This window comes from Gekko japonicus, unplaced genomic scaffold, assembly GCF_001447785.1.
Source record: "Gekko japonicus isolate JY-2015 unplaced genomic scaffold, Gekko_japonicus_V1.1 scaffold238, whole genome shotgun sequence".
NCBI classification, from domain to species: Eukaryota; Metazoa; Chordata; class Lepidosauria; order Squamata; family Gekkonidae; genus Gekko; species Gekko japonicus.
The window spans coordinates 1,209,818-1,228,382 of NW_015161411.1; the positions used below are offsets into that span (position 1 = coordinate 1,209,818).

At 48.6% G+C, this 18,565-nt stretch overlaps 1 protein-coding gene across 1 annotated transcript in view; it reads right to left on the reverse strand.

Annotated features, from left to right (window-relative positions):
• The window catches only part of VWA5B2 (von Willebrand factor A domain containing 5B2), a 68,121-nt gene that overhangs the window by 20,366 nt on the left and 29,190 nt on the right, over positions 1–18,565 (reverse strand). Inside the window, exons 8-13 of the mRNA XM_015426867.1 lie at positions 17,819–17,929; positions 14,041–14,243; positions 12,209–12,323; positions 6,168–6,347; positions 3,577–3,775; positions 1,015–1,292 (exon numbers count right to left, since the gene is read on the reverse strand). Coding sequence (XP_015282353.1) covers positions 1,015–1,292; positions 3,577–3,775; positions 6,168–6,347; positions 12,209–12,323; positions 14,041–14,243; positions 17,819–17,929 — 1,086 coding nt within the window. The remainder of the gene's footprint in view (positions 1–1,014; positions 1,293–3,576; positions 3,776–6,167; positions 6,348–12,208; positions 12,324–14,040; positions 14,244–17,818; positions 17,930–18,565) is intronic.

The following is an 18,565-nucleotide window of genomic DNA, read 5'->3' on the forward strand; positions in this document are numbered from 1 at the left end:
GGAGGAGGAGGAGGAGGAGGAGGAGGAGGAGATTGGATTTATACCCTGCCCTTCACTACCCAAGGGAGTCTCAGAGCGGCTTACAAACTCCTTCCCCTCCCCACAACAGACAACCTGTGAGGTAAAAGAAGAAGAAGAGGAGATTGGATTTATACCCCACCCTTCACTACCCAAAGGTGTCTCAGAGCAGCTTACAAACTCCTTTCCCTTCCCCTCCCCACAAGACACCCTGTGAGGTAGGTGGGGCTGAGAGAGCTCTTGACAGAAACTGCTCTTTTTCAAGAACAGCTCTGACAGGACTACGGCTTGCCCAAGGTCATCCAGCAGGTGCAAGTGGAGGAGTGGGGGAATCAAACCCGGTTCTCCCAGATTAGAGTCTGTGCTCTTAACCACCACACCAAACTGACCAGGTGCAGGTGATGGACTAGGAAGATTCAGATTCCAGTCCCTGCTCAACCCTGAAACTCACTGGGTGACTACAGGCCAGTCCATTATAGGGCTGGTGTGAAGAGAAAAGGGATGAGAGGAGGGGAGACCTATTCATGCCACTCTGAACTCTTTGGAGGAAGATAATCTGAGAAACAGACTAGAACAGAGGAGAAGGAGTCTTCTCAGAGCGGTTTACAAACTCCTCTCCCTCCCCACAACAGGCACCCTGGGAGGCAGGCTGGGCTGAGAGAGCTCTGAGAGAACTGCTCTTTTTCAAGGACAGCTCTTATCAGAACTACGGCTTGCCCAGGGTCATCCAGCAGCTGCAAGTGGAGGAGTGGGGAATCGAACCCAGCTCTCCCAGATTAGAGTCCGCGCACTTAACCCCTACACCAAACTGGCTGTCAATGGCAAACCACCCCTGAACGCCTCTTGCCTCGAAAGCCATACAGTGTTCCTATAAGTCAGCTATGACTTGACGGCCCTTCACGAACGTGTGCAATTCAGTCGGGGGCGGAGGGGGGACACAGATAACGGGACGGGTACCAAAAACGGGGAGGGGGGGTTAACTCCCACTCGCCTCACCTTCGTCCCGGCCCCTGGCTGAGCCTGTGGGATGGGAGCAGACTTGGTGGAGGAATTGCAGAGGGACACACTCTTCTGGCCTTGCTGGGAGCAGCCTTCCAGGGCCATGGCTAGGGAGCCTCCCTCTGGGGGCACGTCCCTGGAGCCGGTGGACTCGCTGCTGGTGGAGCTGTGGGAGAGCAAGCCTTGGCTGCGGTCCGTGCTGACGGAGCAGTGGGTGAGCACATACTGCTCCTGGATGTAGGAGGGCTGGTAGATGCGCTTCCAGATGTCTCCACCTGAAATGAGACGGGGGGGGGGGGCACCTGTTAGGGAGAAGGCCCGGCCACAGGAAAGGCAAGAGGAGGAAAGGGAGCTCCCGAGATTTTCGGCACACCGCACGGCTTTCGCGGACCCCTACGTCCACCCGGAATGGCAGGAACTGAATCGAGGGCCTCATGTGGGGTTTCCATTCACTCGCTGGTGGTGGGAGACCTCCATGGAATTGCAGCCCTCCCCCCACTGATGCTCAGCTGATTGGGGGGCGGAAACTGGGGCTAAAGGGGGGGGAGTGCGATTGTCCTGGGGAGAAAGTTTTAAAAGAAAAATAAGGCCTTGTCTACTTGCTGGAAGTTCTGACCATAAGAGATCCAGCCGACTCCTAGAGTTACCTAGAAGTGACAAGGGTAGCTCTAGGAATCACCAGAAACTCTAGAGCTGCTCTTGTGACTTCCAGGTAGCTCTAGGAATCGCTAGGAACTCTATGGTCAGAACCTCTAGGAAGTTGACCAGACCTTATTTTTCTTTTAACTTCTCTTCTGGGACACTGCCTCCCCCCACCCCGCCACAACCCTCTCACCACTTTCCAGGCACTGTTTGACAACTCCAGCCTTTGACATGCCAAGGATTACCTAAAACTTCTTCTCACTTAATTCACTTAGTAGCAGACCTGGAGCGACGTTTGCGCATTCTTGGTCTATCGCTAATGAGCCCCAAAGCAGGGTCACCAACTAGGGTTGCCAGGTCTGGGTTGGAAAATACCTAGAGAATTTGGGGGTGGATCCGGGAGAGGGCGGGGTTTGGGGAGGGGAGGGGCCTTAGCATGGTCCAATGCCATAGAGTCCACCCTTCAAACCAGCCATTTTCTCCAGGGGAGCTGATCTCTGTCAGCGAGGGATCAGTTGTAAAAGCGGGAGATCCCCAAGCCCCACCTGGAGGCTCAAGTAACGAATAAATATACACGGCAAGAACCTTTTGTACATTAACGTCTACTGTTTATAACTATTCTTCTATAAAATGCATTGTGTACTATTATAACATCCTTGTCAGCAGGGCTTTTTTTGTAGAAAAAGCCCAGAAGGAACTCATTAGCATAACAGGCCACACCCTGAGAGCACAGCTCATTAGCATATTAGGCCACACCCCATGCCTTCCCTTGGCTTGCCGGGGCGCCCTGTGGCTGCAGGGAGACCTGGCAGGCCGGGGAAGGCACAGGGAGGCATTTAAATGCCTCCCTGATCCTTCCAGGCCCCCGGCCCGCCCTCCTCGGAGTCACCGGGGGTCACTCTCCAGGCCTTCCCTCTGTGGCCACGCACACAGAGGTTTTGGCTGTAGTGAGCGTGGCCAACTCTGAAGCCAGCCCAAACTCCGTTCCTGTGCGTTCCTGCCCAAAAATAGCCCTGCTTGTCAGGTGCATATACTCAATACATTCAGCGTAGCAATAACATTCATTCACTCAATTTAACAAGTCTTGAGAATGACAGGAGCGCTCCGTCCATGAATCTTAGCTGCACAAATGTGTCTTTTGTAGGACCGGCAATAAGCATCAACACAACTATAAATGACAGCTCCCCCCCCCCCTTTTTGGAAGACTTCGGGCTTGTAATTCTGGAAACTCCCGTTGGGGCTTGACTTTTAAAATACTGATGCTAAATTGACTGGCAGTTGTGAAACTGAATGAATGAATGTTATTGCTATACTGAATGTACTGAGTATATGTACCTGACAAAGGATGTTACAGTAGCACACTATGCACTTGATAGAATAATAGTTATAAACAGCACACGTTAATTTACAAGAGGTTCTTGCCGTGTATATTTATTCGCTACTTGGCTCTCCTAAACACTGCAGCTCGGGTTGCTACACCCGCCTGGAGGCTGGCAACCCTATCCCCAACAGGGCGCCCGAGGGCGACATGGCGCTCGCTGATACCTTTCCTGGCACCCACCCCAGTGTTTTTACAGAGTGGGCGGGGCCAGATGGGGACCCCGCCCAGCAGGGCTTCTGGAGATCTGATTGGCTGTGCAGATTAATATGGCCCTGTTTTGGCAGCGGCTGCCACCACCGTATTGGCCTTATTCTCTCTCGTTCTTATTTCTCAGCGTATTTCTTAAAATGACTCTTGTCCCTTCCGCTTTGACTATCTCTGTGTGTGTGTGTGGCTGGCTCTGCCCCGTGGTGGCCATTTCATGGTTGCATTCCCCCCCCCATCCTGTTTCGGAATTCAGAAAGGCTGGAGACCCCGGCCCCGAGGAGTCGCCCCCTGCTCTAAACCGGCCGGCCTCCCCTCATGGCACTACTTACTCTTCACGGACTCTTCTGTACCCCCAGCGGAGAACTCCAGGGATATCTCACGGGAGATTTCATGAAGGGCTTTATAAATGTCTTGGTTCTCCCCTGGTGGGTGCAAATGGGCCGCCTCTTGATCTATGGCCTCCTCCTGGGACTGGAACACCGACCCTGCGGAGCCCTTGGACAGGCTCCGGCATAGCTGCTCTCTGCCCTGGGAGAGAAAAAAGGACAAAGAACATCTTACTGCTGGCATTAGGAGCTCGTACCACGGATGGCGTATGGAGGGGGGGGGAATAGCAGTATTAGGGGACCTGCCTCACCACATCACAGACCGACTGATGCTCCTTGCAAATGGCTGCAGAAGTTCCGTCACAGTATTCACTTGCTTTGGTGTGGGGGAAAAGCGGTGGTGGGAAGCAGGAGAGCCAGTTTGGTGTAGTGGTTAAGTGTGCGGACTCTAATCTGGGAGAACCGGGTTTGATTCCCCACTCCTCCACTTGCTCCTGCTGATGTGACCTTGGGTCAGTCACAAGCGCTGGCACAGCTGTCCTTGAAAAAGAGCAGTTTCTGTCAGAGCTCTCTCAGCCCCACCCACCTCACAGGGTGCCTGTTGTGGGGAGGGGAAGGGAGAGGAGTTTGTAAGCCGCTCTGAGACTCCAAGTGAAGGGCGGGGTATAAATCCAATCTCTTCTTCTTCTTCTTCTTCCCTCTAAGCTGAGTGAGTGTGAGCTAGCTCACAGTGTTTTAGCCTCCGGCTCGCACATTTTTGTCTTAGCTCAGGAAGGGATGGGCTCCAGAGCAAACTGATTTAGGCAGCAGCCCAATCGCTCGCTCGCAACTCTAATGGCAGGAGCTCACAGAGCAGAATTTTTGCTCACAAGACTCCACAGCTTAGAGGGAGCATGGGTGGGAATGTACCATTACGCTGCAGCCAACTTATGGTGACCCGAGAGGGTTTCCAAGACCAGAGATGTTCAGAGGTGGTTGGGCCATTGCCTGCCTAGACTTCTCGTGTCGTGGTTAAGAGCGGGGGGCTCTAATCTGGGAGAACCAGGTTTGATTCCCCACTGCTCCACATGAAGCCCGCTGGGTGACCTTGGATCAGTCACAGTTCTCTCAGAGCTCTCTCAGCCCCACCTACCTCACAGGGTGTCTGTTGTGGGGAGAGGAAGGGAAAGGCGATTGTAAGCCACTCTGAGACTCCTTCGGGTAATGAAGAGCAGGGTATAAAACCAACTCCTCTTCATTTTCTTCTTCACCTTCTTCTTCTTCTTTGTCTTCTTCGACTGACAAGATTGGGCTACCCTGGGCCATGCAGGTCAGGGCGTGGGGAAAGTAGCAGCCAGCAAAGGGCAAATACTTTTATATAGAATTCAGACGTCTCCAAGCCACCGTCTTGAATTCAACTCTCTAGGCCACAAAAGGGCCTTTCCCAGCAAAGTGAGTCCAGAAACTGTAACGTATCCAGTCCAGACAAGTCCAGAGACAAACGTCGAGCTTCGCTCCAAGAGACAATGGACTATGCGGATCCTAGCCCGCCCCAATCAGGGGGCTAGGTTCCCGGCCGAGAGCCTATGGGACTCTCGGCCACTGTAAATAACCTATAGGGAAGTAGGGGTGTGTTTTGGGTGGCGGTTTCTCGGGGATATAACCGGCCTGTGATCGAATAAAGTACGCTTTGCTGAAATCACTCTCCGTCTGCGTACTTTTCAGAAACCTTTAAGGGTTAGGGACTGTAGACTATACCACTGTGCATAATTCATAATAGCCCCGACCTGGATGCCTTGGGCTAGCCCAATTTCATCAGATCTCGGAAGCTAAGAAGGGTCAGCCCTGGTTAGTATTTGGATGGGAGACCACCAGGGAAATCCAGCCTCGTTACGCAGGGGCAGGCAGCGGCAAACCCCCTCTGACCGTCTCATGCCTTGAAAACCTTACAGGGTTGCCATGAGTCAGCTGCGAATTCATGGCACTTTTCGCCACCATTAAAGAGGCAGGAGCAGGGCTATTTTGGGGCAGGAAAGGCACAGGAACGGCGTTCCGGCTGGCTTCAGAGTGGGCCACGCCCACTGCAGCCAAAACCTCTGCGTGCGCGGGCTACAGAGGGAAGGCCTGGAGAGCGACACCCCCCAGCAACTCCGAGGCGGGTGGGCTGGGGGGGGGGCCTGGAAGGATCGGGGAGGCATTTAAATGCCTCCCCGTGCCTTCCCCAAACTGTCCAAGGGAAGGCATGGGGGTGTGGCCTAATAGGCTGATGAGTTGTGCTGTCAGGGTGTGGCCTAATATGCTAATGTGTTTCTGCTGTTGGGTGTGGCCTGTTCTGCTAATGAGTTCCTGCTGGGCTTTTTCTACAAAAAAAAGCCCTGGGCAGGACATTATTTTCCTGGCCAGGTGGCAACTCTACCGATGAGGTGGTCCATCTCCTTTTGCTCCGGACTGCATGCACGGAATCATATGGTTCAGGGGAAACGGTTCCCTGCCCACACTAAACCAAGCCTGTTAAGGAGAAGGACAGGCTAGATTCCTTCCCCCCGATGGCCCGGTTTCTTATAAGAAGCGCGTCGTTTAATAAGGTCACCCCTGAACGGATGCTCGGTTATTGCCTTCTTGTCCCGGAAGCTGGCAATATGGTAAAGCGTGCAGTAGCTGATGAGCCGGTCCCCAGGATACAGGGCCGCGATCTCGTTGGGCGACAGCAGGGCTTCCATGGTGTCAGGCACATACCAGTCGATCGTGATGTCACTCACAGCTGGCTCTATGGCTTTCTTCAAAGACTTCATCAGCTGGGGGGGTGGGAAGGAACCGGAGACGTTATTGCTGGGATCTTATAAAGGATCGTAGAATCATAGAGTTGGAAGGGACCACCAGGATCCCCTAGTCCAACCCCCCTGCACATTGCAGGACATTCACAAATACCTTCCCCCCCACACACCCCCAGTGACCAATGCTCCCTCTAAGCTGTGGAGCCTTGTGAGCAAAAATTCTACTTTGTGAGCTGCTGGCATTAAAGCTGTGAGCGAGCCATTTGGCTACAGCATAAATTAGTTTGCTGTGGCGACATCCTTCCTGAGCGAAGGCAAAAATCTGTGAGCTGGAGGCTTAAAAAATTGTGAGCTAGCTCACACGAACTCAGCTTAGAGGGAACACTGCCAGTGAGCCCTGCCCCATGCCCAGAAGAGGGCAAAACAACAACAACACACCCTCCAGGATCCCTGGCCAAATTGGCCTGGAGAACAATAGCTTCCTGACCCCAATGTGGCGATCGGCATTTCCCTGGGCGTGTAAGAAAGGGGCCACGAGAACTAAGCACTGAGGCCACCCTCCCTGCCCTCCCTTCTCATGATCTGCCTCAGTTCACAGAATCCGCATTGCTGCCAGATGGCCATCTAGTCTCTGTTTGAAAACCTCCAAAGAAGGAGAGCCCGCCACCTCCCGAGGAAGCCTCTCCCACTGAGGAACCGCTCTGTCAGGAAGTTCTTCCTCATGTTGAGCCGAAAACTCTTTTGATTTAACTTCAACCTGTTGGTTCTGGTCCGACCTTCTGGGGCAACAGAAAACAACTCCCTACTATCCTCTCTATGGCAGCCCTTCAAGTGCTTGAAGATGGTTATCGTATCCCCTCTCAGTCGTCTCCTCTCCAGGCTAAACAGACCCAGCTCCTTCAGCCACTCCTCATAGGACTTGGTCTCCAGACCCCTCCCCATCTTTGTTGCCCTCCTCTGGACATGTTCCGGCTTGTCTATAATTTCTCATCATCATATTGTTATTTAGAGCTAGATTTGAGTCCCGTAGCACCAGGGGCAGATTAACCATTAAGCAGACTAGGCACGTGCTTAGGGCACCAGGGCCAAAGGGGGCACCACAAAGTTGGGGAAAGGATGAAAAACTTAGTGTGTACAGTATATTGTGTTATCATATGCAGGGCCGGCCCCAACTTATTTTGCACCCTAGACGAGGATCTCTTCTGGTGCCCCCGCCCCCCGTGCACCCACAATTTTTCAAAAATAAATGCATTTTAGGAAGAATGAAATACACAAATAATCAAGAAACTCCCAGAGTACGGGGCCGGGTGCAGTTTGGCGCCCCTAAGGGCCAGCCCGCTCTCGGCGATCGCCTAGTTCGCCTAGTGAGTGAGCCGGCCCTGATCATATTAATAAATTTTTGTATTGCTGCAACCTGCATTGTATATCTGGTCAGACAGGTCAACAACTAAAATGGACTGGGTCAGTGTGGAAAGGAGGGGGGCACCAAGATAGGTCAGTGCTCAGGGCACCCGTGAGGCTTAATCCGCCCCTGAGTAGCACCTTACAGACCAGCAAGATCTTTGGGATATAAGGTTTTGAGATTCAAACTCTTCATCAGATATTGGTAGAAATGGAAACCCCTGCGTCCTTACATCCCAGCCATTGTACCTTTGGATCCTGGCTCCCTTCTTTGCAGCACCCCTCCTGCCTTCTAACTTGAGACATAAGGACTCCAGGATCTCCATTCCTACTTGTATCTGATGAAGGGAGCTTTGACTCTTGAAAGCTCATACCCCAAGAAATCTCGCTGGTCTCTTAGGTGTTCCTGGACTCGAATCTCGTTCATCTACTGCGGACTGACACAACTATAGGGTTGCCAGCCTCCAGGTGGGGCCTGGGGATCTCCCGCTTTTACCACTGATCTCCAGCTGACAGAGATCAGCTCCCCTGGAGAAAATGGCTGCTTTGAAGGGGAGACTCTATGGCACTGTACCAGGCTGAGGCCCCTCCCCTCCCCAAACCCCGCCCTCTCCTGGCTCCACCCCCAAAGTCTCCAGGTATTTTCCAAACCAGATTTGGCAACCCTACACAACTACCCTCCTGAGACAACATTGTTGCTTAGGGAGCTTTTGAATACTATGTTCCTAAAGCAACACCTGAAATCAAACTACCAGAATCAAATGGCCAGTATTTAAAATGCAGCCACAGCAGTGTTTGTACAAGTCCAGAGATAAGAGGAAAACTGGCTCGCCCATCCTTGAAGTTCGTATTTGTGTATGCAACAAAGGGGATTCCCAAAACACCGAAAAGGACAGGGAGAGATGGCTAAAAACGTAAGTGCAACCGAAACATAAATGTCACAGGGTGCTAATGTCACGGCTAGTGGACTTCTCCACAATCTCCGTTTACTCACTGTTAAGTTCCTGTTAAGATTTAAACAGCAGGGTGAAGAACTGGAAATGAAGCTGTTTCGTTATTGAATTGAACACTAGAGGGAGCAAAATACATGGAAACAGGGAACCCTTCCCCACCAAGAAACAGGAACTTAACAGCAAGTAAAATGAGAATGAGGGAAAACTGTTTCTGCACTAGGCTTACTGTTTAAGGGCCACTGTCCCTTTAAGGGTTGATGCTTGAGCATAGAATTAGCCTTTAGGTCAGGAATTCTTGAGGAACAGGGAAGAGTAGGTGTCATGATCTGGGCTGTGCTACCAGAGGCCTACTAGGCCCAGAGAGCCTGGCTAGCAGTAGATGAGGCTGGGCCTACAACTCCCAGAAGCCCCTGGGAGGTTTCGGAGCCAAAATGGACCAATAGGAAAAGAGGAGGGCTGGGAATAAAAGTTCTGGAGCAGCAGGAAGAGCTGTTCTTTCTTCCAGAGGGCAGAGCCAGAAGAAAGGCTGCTGCAGGGGAAAAACCCTCATTCTGGGGGAAGGGTGAGTAGTGTAAGGCCACTTGAGATAGTGAGCTAGGGAAAGTATATTTAGGCGCGTTAGGGCATCTGATTTCTTTTCTTTTCACCCACTTACTGTTATTATTCTGCACCTTGTTGTTTGACCTCCTATAAAATAAACCTTTTCCTTGTTTTACTCTGCCTGGTCCTCACGCCTGTTATTCGGCCTAAAGGGAGGTCTGAAGGTCTTGGGAGGGGCTCTGGGCCTTCTCAAGGGAACCTAAATCTAGAGTGGTGGCAGCGTCAGGTGACACATGCAACAAGCCTCACCCCCTGCTTCCAGCAGCCCTCAGTCAGAACACGAAGCAGCCAGGTAGGTTGCAGAGCTCCCCCCAGCACCTGAGCCGTGACAGTAGGTGTGGAATAAGACACACTGTGGACAGCTACCCCGTCGGACTCTTCTGTAGAACTCCTCTCGTTGGGAAATGACTTTTAATTTTTTTTACTTCCTTTATTTCACTATATAATAATAATAATAATATTATGATTGTATTATTATTTATTATTATTACTTTAATATTCCTTTATTTTATTCTTTATTATGTAAAACACTTATATGTCACCTTTCCACCCAAATAAAGTCCCCACCTTCCTCCCCGATGCGGACTTCAAAGCAGCCAACCTCATTCTCCCCACCTACATTTTATCCTCCTGACAAATTTGTGACTTTTTATGTATTCCTATGTTTTTCTTCTCCTGTTTATATTGTCAGCAGCCTGGGGTTCTGTAAGGTAGAAAGGCAGCTAATACATGTTTTAAATAAATAAGCAGGGGTCATTTCCTGCAGAAGCGGAGCTCTGGCAGTAAAGAGCCTGGGGGCGGGCACATGCAACAAGCCTCACCCCCTGCTTCCAGCAGCCCTCAGTCAGAACACGAAGCAGCCAGGTAGGTTGCAGAGCTCCCCCCAGCCCCCCCAGTCCAAAACAGTCCAGTGGCACCTTTAAGACCAAGTTTTATTCAGGCACAAGCTCTCCCTCCTCTGCAAGCACAGATCTGCACGTCCCCCCCCCCCCAATAGCTAGCAATCCAAAACAGTCCAGTGGAGCCTGAGCGGTGGGTGTTGCCTTCTGACACGCTTCCAGTGATGCCAGGGGGAGTGGCATATGCAAATAAGTTATGCTAATGAACTGCACCTCTTTTTCTATGAAATGACCCCTGAAAATAAGTAAACAATCCTGTGAGGTAGGTTAGACTAAGAGTGTGTAGTTTGTGGCTACATTGTTCACCCCGCACTTCCATGGCAGAGTGGGAATTTGAACCTGGGTCTCCCAGATCTTAGACCAACACTGTGTCCATTATACCACACTGGCTCTCAACAATGCAAAGGCTCATCTTCAGAAGCAATAAATTAGGGATGGGCACGAACTGGGAACATGCGGTTTGAACAGAACTGAGGTTCGTTCACGAACAAAACTGGTTTGTGGCCCTGCAAACCCGACTGAAAGGGAATGAAAAACAGCTGAGCAGCAGGGAGCAGCCTGCTTTAAAAGTTCGTGGAAGTTCATGACCGTAGACCCGTCACGAAGTTCGGTTCGCGAACCACAAACAGGGTAAAAGCTGTGGCGAATTTTGCTTCGTGGTTCGTTTTTGCCCATCCCTAGCAATAATCAAGAGTGTGTCTCTGAGCATATACAGAGTAACTACAGGATGATGTAGTGGTGGGCTCTGCTCCTCGAATTGGAAAGTAAATACTTGTGAGGAGGATGGTTTGGCATACAGTTGGGAACCTTTGCTCCAGGCAAACGAATGTTCCTGTAATACTCCTGACATATTTTATGCATTCAGCCTCCATCTCATAAAGTGGAGCTCCGCATCCAGACAGCTACCTGCTTGAACTGCTGAGATGGCAGATATTGGTGTGCTTCTGACATTTCATGGCCCATTCCTCAAGGGTCATCCTTATACCGTAGCTATGAAAAGCTCGATTTTCCCTCAAAACCATTAGCCACAATTGTATCCATCCTGAACAAACCATTGAAGCTCAGAGGGAATAGCTCCAGAAACAGTGAAGAAGAAGGATTTTATGTCCTGCTTTTCTCTACCTGAAGGAGTCTCAAAGCGGCTCTTCCCCTCCCCCCAACAGAAACCTTGTGAGGTAGGTGGGGCTGAGAGAGCTCTGAGAGAACTGTGACAGGCCCAATGTCACCCAGCAGGCTCCATGTGGAGGAGGGGTGGGGAAACAAACCTGATACTCCAGATTAGAGTCTGCCTCTCTTAACCACTACACCATGCTGGTTCCTTATTTAGAACAAATAAAAAAAAGTACCTTCTTCATTCACAGAGTAATTAACACGTGAAATTCACTGCTGCAGAAATTGGTGGTGGCTAAAAGTATAGACCGCTTCAAGAGGGGAAAGGAAGAGGTCCATGAGTGGCTATTAGCCACAAGGTATAGAGCCAGTTTGGTGTAGTGGTTAAGAATGTGGACTCTAATCTGGGAGATTAGAGTTTGATTCCCCACTCCTCCACATGCAGCTGCTGGCGTCATAAGTTTTTTCAGAGCTGTTCTCTCAAGGGCAGTTCTCAAGAGAGCTCTCTCAGCCCCACATACCTCACAGGTTGTCTGTTGTGGGGAGGGGAAGGGAAAGGGATTGTAAGCCGCTCTGAGACTCCTTCAGGTAGTGAAGGGCGGGGTATAAATCCAATCTCCTCTTCTTCTCTTAGATGGAAAACTATGCCTGGGGCAGTGATGCTCTGTATTCTTGGTGCTTGGGGGGCCCACAGTGGGAGGGCTTCTACAGTTCTAGCCCCACTGGTGGACGTCCTGATGGCACCTGGGTTTTGGCCACTGTGAGACAGGGCACAGCCATCAAACATCCTGTGACAAACTGACAAACTGGTTCACACTCCCATGGACATCACTTCAGTAGCCAAGATATCAACCGGCCTCTAATTTTAGTGGTTCTGAACCCAATCTCAGAAGTATTGGCAATGAAGATCAGCACATACCTTAGGCTGTAGCCTTTCACCCGGGCTCAGGAATTCAGCTTGACCTCTGCTCACCTTAGCCATTCCCCGTAGGAGCCTACGGCAGGCACCGGTCCCCAGACCAAAGGTGAAACACCTGTGGGAAAGGGATGCCGTAGCTTGAAACTGAGTCCTGTTTCAGGGTGGACTTCCCATTCTGTTCCAAAGTTCTGTTGGGGGAACTGCACTTGTGCAGCACTCTGAGTGAACAAGTTTTTTAGTCTTATTGATCTATTTTATTTATGTACGTTATCTGTAGCCTGCCTTTCTCGCAGGGGCTCAAGGTTGATTAGACAGCGTAAGCCAATACAGTCAACAGGATGGGGCATTCAGTAATGCAATAGGATTTGAACAATGTTTGTGCCTAGAGATGTAAAATTTCCAGAAATTTTGAAGCTCGGAAAAACCCCCGGGTTTTTTCTGTTTTTTTTCCGGGGGGAAACGGAAATTTTCGGAAAAATTGAAAAAAATGCTACGTTAGCATTTCTTTTGTCTTTTCTAGATTGAAAGTCATTCTGTTACTTTAGGAACATAAAATATGACTATGGACATTTTTATTTGGCATGAAATTATCACAACTAGCATATTAAAAATATAGTGTATCCAAACAATTATTACAAACAGAATACCCATCCACATGCAAAAACAAAACTGAAACCTTTTAATTTTCTTCTGACAATAGCACCTCCTAAAGGAAGAAATGCATCTTGTTCTTGCATTGGAGAGTTCAGTTTGTAACCTAGGACTTGCTTGTCCTCAGTGCACAGAAATTAGATCAATCTGATACCATATATATACATTTTAGAAATGATTTGGAAAATATTTGAACACTTTGTCTTAAAATATTTTATTCATCATGTTAAAATAAAACGTTCCATAATCATTTTTTTTCTTTTCTTTTCTTTTTTCAATTTTTCCAATTTTTCGGAAAAAAACAAAAAATCTTCAGGAAAAAAAAGAAAAAAACCGTTTCCCCCCCGAATTTTTCCGGTTTTTTTCCAGGCCTTCACATCTCTATTTGTGCCCAGGGGCACCTTTAAGACCAACAAAGTTTAATTTGGGTAGATGCACACAAATTTCGTGCATGCACATGAAAGTTTATACCCAGGGCGTTTTTTGTAGAAAACGCCCAGCAGGAACTCATTGGCATAATAGGCCACACTCAACAGCAGGGACTCATTAGCATATTAGGCCACACCCCTGACAATGCAGCTCATTAGCATATTAGGCCACACCCCCATGTCTTCCCTTGGCTTGCCTGGGCGCCCCACGGCTGCGGGAAGCTTGGGAAATCCCGATTTTGGATAGAACAGGGAAAGCACGGGGAGGCATTTAAATGCCTCCTCGATCCTTCCAGGCCCACCCCCTTGCCCTGCCCGCGTTGGTGTCGCCAGGGGTGTGTGTCGCTCTCCAGGCCTTCCCTCTGTAGCCACGCACGCAGAGGTTTTGGCTGTAGTGGGCGTGGCCAACTCTGAAGCCAGCCGGAACTCCGTTCCTGTGCGTTCCTGATCAAAAATAGCCCTGCTTATACCCGGAATTAAACTTTGTTGGTTTTAAAGGTGCCACTGGACCCACACTTGGTTCTGTTGCTTCAGACCAATGCGGCTACTTACCTGAAGCAATAGAACTAGGAATGTAAACATCTGGAAACAACCGGAAGTCTAAAAACAGAACTGAAGCAAAGCTTAAGTACTAACAAGACACATTAAATGATGCAAAATCACACAGCGGGGTTCTACTCACAGCAAGCTATACTGGCTTGCTGTACGGCCCCTTCCAGCTCTGGGATTCTATGATTCTATGTTGTTCCGTACCTGACGGTGCTCGCCTGCCTCCTGACCAGCTCGATGACTTTGCCGGTGTTGCTCACGCTGGCGTCTGTGAAGACAAAGAGCTGTCGTGGATACCCGCGGTGAAGAGGCTGACCCAAGATCCAAGAGAGAGCCCCAAGGAAATTGGTTCCACCCATGTCTGCCCGTAGCTTCTGAATGTGTTCGCAGGCCAGCCGGAGGGTCTCCTAAGGACGCGAGAAGTTCATGGATTACAAGGAGCAATGCCAGGCAAACAGACTGTCACTACAAAGGTTTCCAGCTCTGGATTCTGAAATACCTGACCTCTCCCTGCCTCGTAGGGTTGCCAGCTCTGGACTGGAAAATTCCTGGAGATTTGGGGATGGACCCTGGGGAGGAGAGGGTTAGGAAATGACCTCATCAGGGTATCATGCCATGTAGGCCACCCTCCAAAGTAGCCATTCTCTCCTGGGGAACTGATCTCTCTAGTCTGGAAATATATTGTAATTCTGGGAGCTACCTGGTGTAGTGGTTTGGTGTAGCCAGTTTGGTGTCGCGGTTAAGTGTGCGGACTCTAATCTGGGAGAACCGGGTTTGATTCCCCACTCCTCCACTTGCACCTGGCTGGATGACCATGGGCAAGCCGTAGTTCTGATAAGAGCTGTTCTTGAAAAGGAGCAGTTTCTGTCAGAGCTCTCTCAGCCCCGCCTACCTCACAGGGCGTCTGTTGTGGGGAGGGGAAGGGAAACGAGTTTGTAAGCCACTCTGAGACACCTTCGGGTAGTGAAGGGCGGGGTATAAATCCAATCTCTTCTTCTTCCTCTTCTTGATAGAATTTGAGGGTTGGTGGCTGCCTGATAGAACCTGAGGGATATGTTGTCCTAGATAGGTTATTATGTCTGCCGCAAGGGTTCCAATGGGACCCTAGAAAATATGCTGCTATCTTGGGGAGCTGAATATTGGATGGGGCGGGATATAAATCTCAATAATAAATAAATAAATAAATAAATAAATAAATCTTAAGAGTTTTTGTGCTCACAAAGAGAAATTATTGCGCCTTATGTCCTTTATGGAGCTGCGGTGGCTCAAGTGGTTAAGATGCTGAACTGCAGGCTGTGGAAGGTCGGTAGTTCAGGGAGTTCGAGACCCGAGTGTGCTCCCGTCTCTAGTTTCAGCTCCTGCCAAACTAGCAGATCGAAAGCAAGAAATTGCAGGTAGGTACCACTTTGGTGGGAAGGTAACAGCGTTCCGTGCGCCTTGGTGTTTAGTCATGCCGGCCACATGATCACGGAAATGTCTTTGGACAGCGCTGGTTCTTTGGCTTTGAAACGGAGATGAGCACCGCAACCCTAGAGTCTAATTCGACTGGCTTTCGAGCAAGGGAAACCTTTACCTTTTCCTTTTATGTCCTTTATATACATCACAGTCCTTGAAAAAGACTGTATTCGAAATGGGTAAATTACTAGAGTCCCCCTGGGACTAGTGATTGTGAAACTGACAAGGTGCAGTCTGAATATTTGTGCAGAATGTAAACCTTCACTTTGATGTTTTGTTTGGGTGAAACCTATTTTTGATAATATTTGATACTAATATTTATATAACAGTATAGAAAAATAAAAAAATAAAAATAAAAAGTACAAAATTGATCTACCTTGAACATACACCTATTATAGGTAAAGGTAAAGGTTCCCTGGCTCGAAAGCCAGTCGAATCCAACTCTAGGGTTGCGGTGCTCATTTCCATTTCAAAGCCGAAGAGCCAGCGCTGTCCGAAGACGTTTCCGTGGTCATGTGGCTGGCATGACTAAACACCAAGGCGCACAGTACGCTGTTCCCTTCCCACCGAAGTGGTACCTATTTATCTACTTGCAATTTCTTGCTTTCGAACTGTTAGGTTGGCAGGAGCACACCTATTATACACAATGCTATATACTTTTGCATACCCACCTGTAGGTTGGCAACCCCACCACATTCTCAGAATTTTTTACTAGAGCAGCCAGCAATTGAGCCTGGGACCTCTTAGAGGTGAAGTAGAGTTACAGCTGCCTCCAGATGTTTTTCCCCATTTTGCTTGATGAAACTGTATGACACGCAATTCAGTCCGATCGGCAAAACAAGAAGGCCCTTTGGGGAAGGGGTCATATTTCTTGCTTTCATACAGAAGTCCCCAAGCTCAATCCCTACGCAATCCATGCAAATGTCTTTAATTTGCATAATGTTTAGAAGCCACACAATCCAGCTTGTCCGGGCACACGATTTGAACCATGAGGACTGATGACGTAATATTCTCCTCCAAGGACGAAACCTGCAGTCTAGCCCAGCTGCACCAGACTAACCCCCAACAGCCGTGCATACTTATTAACTGGCTAACTCCAGTTAATATTATTACTATTCTATTATTACCAAGGTTTTTACCCCGACTTTCTGCCGTCAGAGGGCCGCCAAGGCAGCTAACAAATTAAGACATACAAATTCAAATCATATCTTAAAAACCATTAAAGCCGGACTACAAATTAGATAATTAAAAGCAAATTAATTCACTGCCTTGTTGGAGGGAATGCGGGGCGCAGGGCTCGTTTACTCATTGTTCATGGGATTGTAAAAATGTAGTGGAATTTTGGCTAAAGATATTTCAATACATCAAGGAAATCACTGGTTACGATACTGACAAGACGCCCGATCTGGTATTGTTGGATTTATGGCATGATAACCACATACCTCGGATCCAACAGGAAATCTTTCTTTTGCTAGCAGTGGCCAAATCAATAATCGCCACCCACTGGAAAGATTAAACTCCAATATATTTTGCAATGGACAAAATAGCAGACTCTATAGACCAGGGGTGTCAAACATGCTGCCCGGGGGCCAGATCAGGCCCCCAGAGGGTTTCCATCAGGCCCGCAGTGGAACTGGCCCATCTCCTGCTTCCAGTTCTGCTGCTGCTGCTGCTGCATCATAGCTTGCTTCACCAGACTCTCTCAATCACTCAGCCATTTCATGTTTTCCCCTGGGTCCTAAACTCAAAACTCTGAGCATGAAGTTTCTGTGGTGAATGTCAATAAATCAAAAGCAGGGTTGCAGCTTACAGAGCTAATGTTTTAAGCATGTTTTTATTTTAAGTTAAAAAAAACACTTTGTGTTTGTGTCCTTTATAAAGTTTATATCTCCGCTACCTGGCATTACATTTTGTGACACGCATGGCCTGGCCCAACATGGTCTCATTTATGTCAGATCCGGCCCTCATAACAAATAAGTTCGATCCCATTTTTGGATTATGTTTATAGGAACTTTGCATCACAATCGAAACTTATACCACAGAAATACCGTGAATTAATCACTAGTATATAGCACACAGTATCATTGTTCAGGCTATCTCTATCTAGTGTGATACAGGGCTCTTTTTGTAGCAGGAACTCCTTTGCATATCAGGCGACACACCCCTAAAGGGAAAACCTGTAAGCTCTTGGAGGATTGGCTACATTACGGGTGTGTTGCCTGATATGCAAAGGAGTTCCTGCCACAAAATGACCCCGATACGTTATTATATTTTGGTGCCTTACATTATGTATATGGACTGTTTCCCCACGGTATGTTGTTTCACTGTTGTTATTGTACTGACAACCTGTTTGACTTTGTTTTCTATTTAAACCAAAATTAATAAAAATAATTTAAAACAATTTAAAACCAGAGTTTAGAACAAGTGCAAAAGATAAAAACGATAGTTAGACGGTTAAGAACGTTAGAAGAACCCTGCTGGATCAGACCCACGGTCTGTCTAGTCCAGCAATACAGAGCTTACTCACGCTGTTGCAGGGCTTGCTGGTTCTGAAGAGAGGCTTGATGTTGGAGCCAAAGCCGGCAATATTCAACAAGGTGTTGGAAGGAAGGCTCTTGACGGCCACCAGCAAAGCATCCTGCACCGGAGGGAGGGGGGGGGAGTCAATACTAGAGACCACAAAGTATGGACTGTTTATGGCTGTGAATCCGACGGGAGTTTTGTAAAAAAGATAAGTTGGAATTGTGACAGCGAGAAGTGCCTGAAAGCGCTTATATAAGTCAACAATTGCGAGGAGGACCCATAGAGAGTCTGGGAGCGAATATAAAAGCGAAAATGAAATTATACCATTCTCGAAAATGGGGACCTCTGGGGCATGAAAGGAAGAGGATTTATAGTACATGAACTGAGCGTATTAATAACAACCCGAAGGAGGACCTAACAAGCCGGAAGGAGAAGTCAACAGAGGAAGCTCCTCCACGTCAGCGATGTAAAAGTACCCAGCACGCAAAGAAGCGGTTCTGAATGTGCACAGAAGAGATCCTTTTTATTAACAGAAGCTCAAAGGAACATTACTAACATATTAACAGAGAATACATGTAACAGGACTAAGAAAAGAAGTTTTGGCAACACACAGAAGAAGCCCAAGAAGATTAATTGGACATTATTAACAGTTTAATTTACCGATTTAAATATCACTCAGCTTTCTCTTTCTCCCACTGTCTACCCCTTCCTTTTTTTCTTTTAAGCGAAATACCTCCCCTTTTTAGGGGAG